Source organism: Cebus imitator, unplaced genomic scaffold (genome assembly GCF_001604975.1).
Source record: "Cebus imitator isolate Cc_AM_T3 unplaced genomic scaffold, Cebus_imitator-1.0 Scaffold352, whole genome shotgun sequence".
Classification (NCBI taxonomy): domain Eukaryota; kingdom Metazoa; phylum Chordata; class Mammalia; order Primates; family Cebidae; genus Cebus; species Cebus imitator.
In genome coordinates this window covers 1,756,487-1,758,455 of record NW_016107667.1, presented here as the reverse complement: position 1 = coordinate 1,758,455, position 1,969 = coordinate 1,756,487, and the positions used below count along the sequence as shown (strand labels likewise).

At 41.0% G+C, this 1,969-nt stretch overlaps 1 protein-coding gene across 2 annotated transcripts in view; it reads left to right on the top strand.

The window, feature by feature from the left end:
- The window catches only part of EFCAB10 (EF-hand calcium binding domain 10), a 16,558-nt gene extending 15,090 nt beyond the window's left edge, over positions 1-1,468 (top strand). The window contains exon 4 of one of the 2 annotated variants that reach the window (XM_037730549.1): positions 738-1,468. In XM_037730549.1, the coding sequence (XP_037586477.1) occupies positions 738-774 (37 nt within the window). In that variant the 3' untranslated portion in view covers positions 775-1,468. The remainder of the gene's footprint in view (positions 1-737) is intronic. The other variant, XM_017506268.2, reaches the window with a different exon arrangement.
- Positions 1,469-1,969: the final 501 nt, after the last annotated feature.

The following is a 1,969-nucleotide window of genomic DNA, read 5'->3' as shown; positions in this document are numbered from 1 at the left end:
CTACAGGTGCACACCACCACACCTGGCTTTTTTTTTTTTTTTTTTGTATTTTTAGTAGAGATGGGGTTTCACCATGTTGGCCAGGATGGTCTCGATGTCTTGACCTCATGATCCGCCCACCTTGGCCTCCCAAAGCGCTGGGATTACAGGCTTGAGCCACCATGCCTGGCCTAAAATGGGAGTATTTTTCATTTCCCACAACTATCCTCATTCATCATCTCACAATTTTTTTTTTTTTTTAGAGACAGGGTCTTGTTCACTTACTCAGGCTGGAGTACAGTGTCAAAATCACAGCTCCCTGTAGCCTTGACTTCCTGGGCTTAAGCTATCCTCCCACCTCAGCCTCCCAAGTAGCCAGAACTACAGGCATGCATCAGGGTCTTGACATGTTGCCAGGCTGGTTTCGCACTCTTGACTCGAGCAGTCCTCCTACCTAAGCCTCCCAATATGCTGGGATTACAGCTATGAGCCACTGTATCTTGCCAGTTTTCTTATGGAAATACAGTGAATTCCCAAACTAGATATAGGAGCCTCAATTATAAATATGAATTCTAAAGTGAGTTAAAAAAATTTACTATGTTTGATTATCCACAGTAGAATTTCCCTTAATTATCACAGGAAATTGAAAGTTGGTTATAATACGTCTGCTCTTTCTTTCATTCAACAGACATACTTGGCATTTATATTTGTAAATAGAATTTCATTGTTTTTTTCGTTTTCTGTTTTTGTTTCCTTAGGAACAAGAGGATTACGGAAATATGGTCGGCATTCTAGTAACACTATAAGTCCAAGATAATAAATGATTCCATAAAGTTTTCCAGTTTCATTAATTCAGAATTTCATCATTCATCATATAACCTGAAATCAAACTGGCTTCTTCTTAAAAAGCAAAAAAAACCTTTTTCTGAAAAACATTATTTTCCAGTATTAGGCCAATTGGTCCTCAAATTAAGTAGAATCTCAACATCTTGTTGAGCCAGTTTATATATTCCAACTTCATTTAATGCTGCTGTGGCAGGAAGTTGCCCTGAAGCTGACTGCAGTACTTCTTTCAGGAGTAGTGCAGAACCGACGTTCAAATTCAGAACAATACAGGCTTCTTTTATACTGTTTAGGGAAAACAAAGGAGGGAAGTGAGATCTACATTATCTGCATCATCCATATTACAACAATTTGAGAATCTAAACAGTTTCTCTGCACTGCTGGTCCACATGTTCACTATGAAAATAGGGATTTATTGGTTCTTTTAATGTGGTAAGTTAACATGGTAAGACTACACAGGTGCAGAGTTTATATTTCTTTACTATAAGGTAATAGGATCCCTATTTCAATATGTATCCATGCCCCTAAATACTGCATATGAACACTCTATTAAATATAGGTATAACTTTAGATTAGAATATGGGAAACGACAAAAATAAGGGATAAAATAAAAGCAGAAAGAACATGAAAATGAATTTTAAAAACAAATAGTTGCCCGGGTGCAGTGGTTCACACCTGTAATCCCAGCACTTTGGGAGGCAGAGGTGGGCGGATCACCTGAGGTCGGGAGTTTGAGACTAGCCTGACCAACAGGGTGAAACCTTGTCTCTACTAAAAATACAAAAAATAGCCAGGCATGGTGGCGTGCACCTGTAGTCCCAGATACTGTGAAGGCAGAGGTTGCAGTAAGCCGAGATTGTACCACTGCACTCCAGCCTGGTGACAGAGACTCCATCTCAAAACAAACAAACAAAAAAAATTGCCGGGCGCGGTGGCTCACACCTGTAATCCCAGCACTTTGGGAGGCCGAGGTGGGTGGATCATGAGGTCAAGAGATCGAGACCATCCTGGTCAACACGGTGAAACCCCATCTCTACTAAAACTACAAAAAATTAGCTGGGCATGGTGGTGCGTGCCTATAATCCCAGCTACTCAGGAGGCTGAGGCAGGAGAATTGCCTGAACCCAGGAGGCGGAGGTTGCGGTGA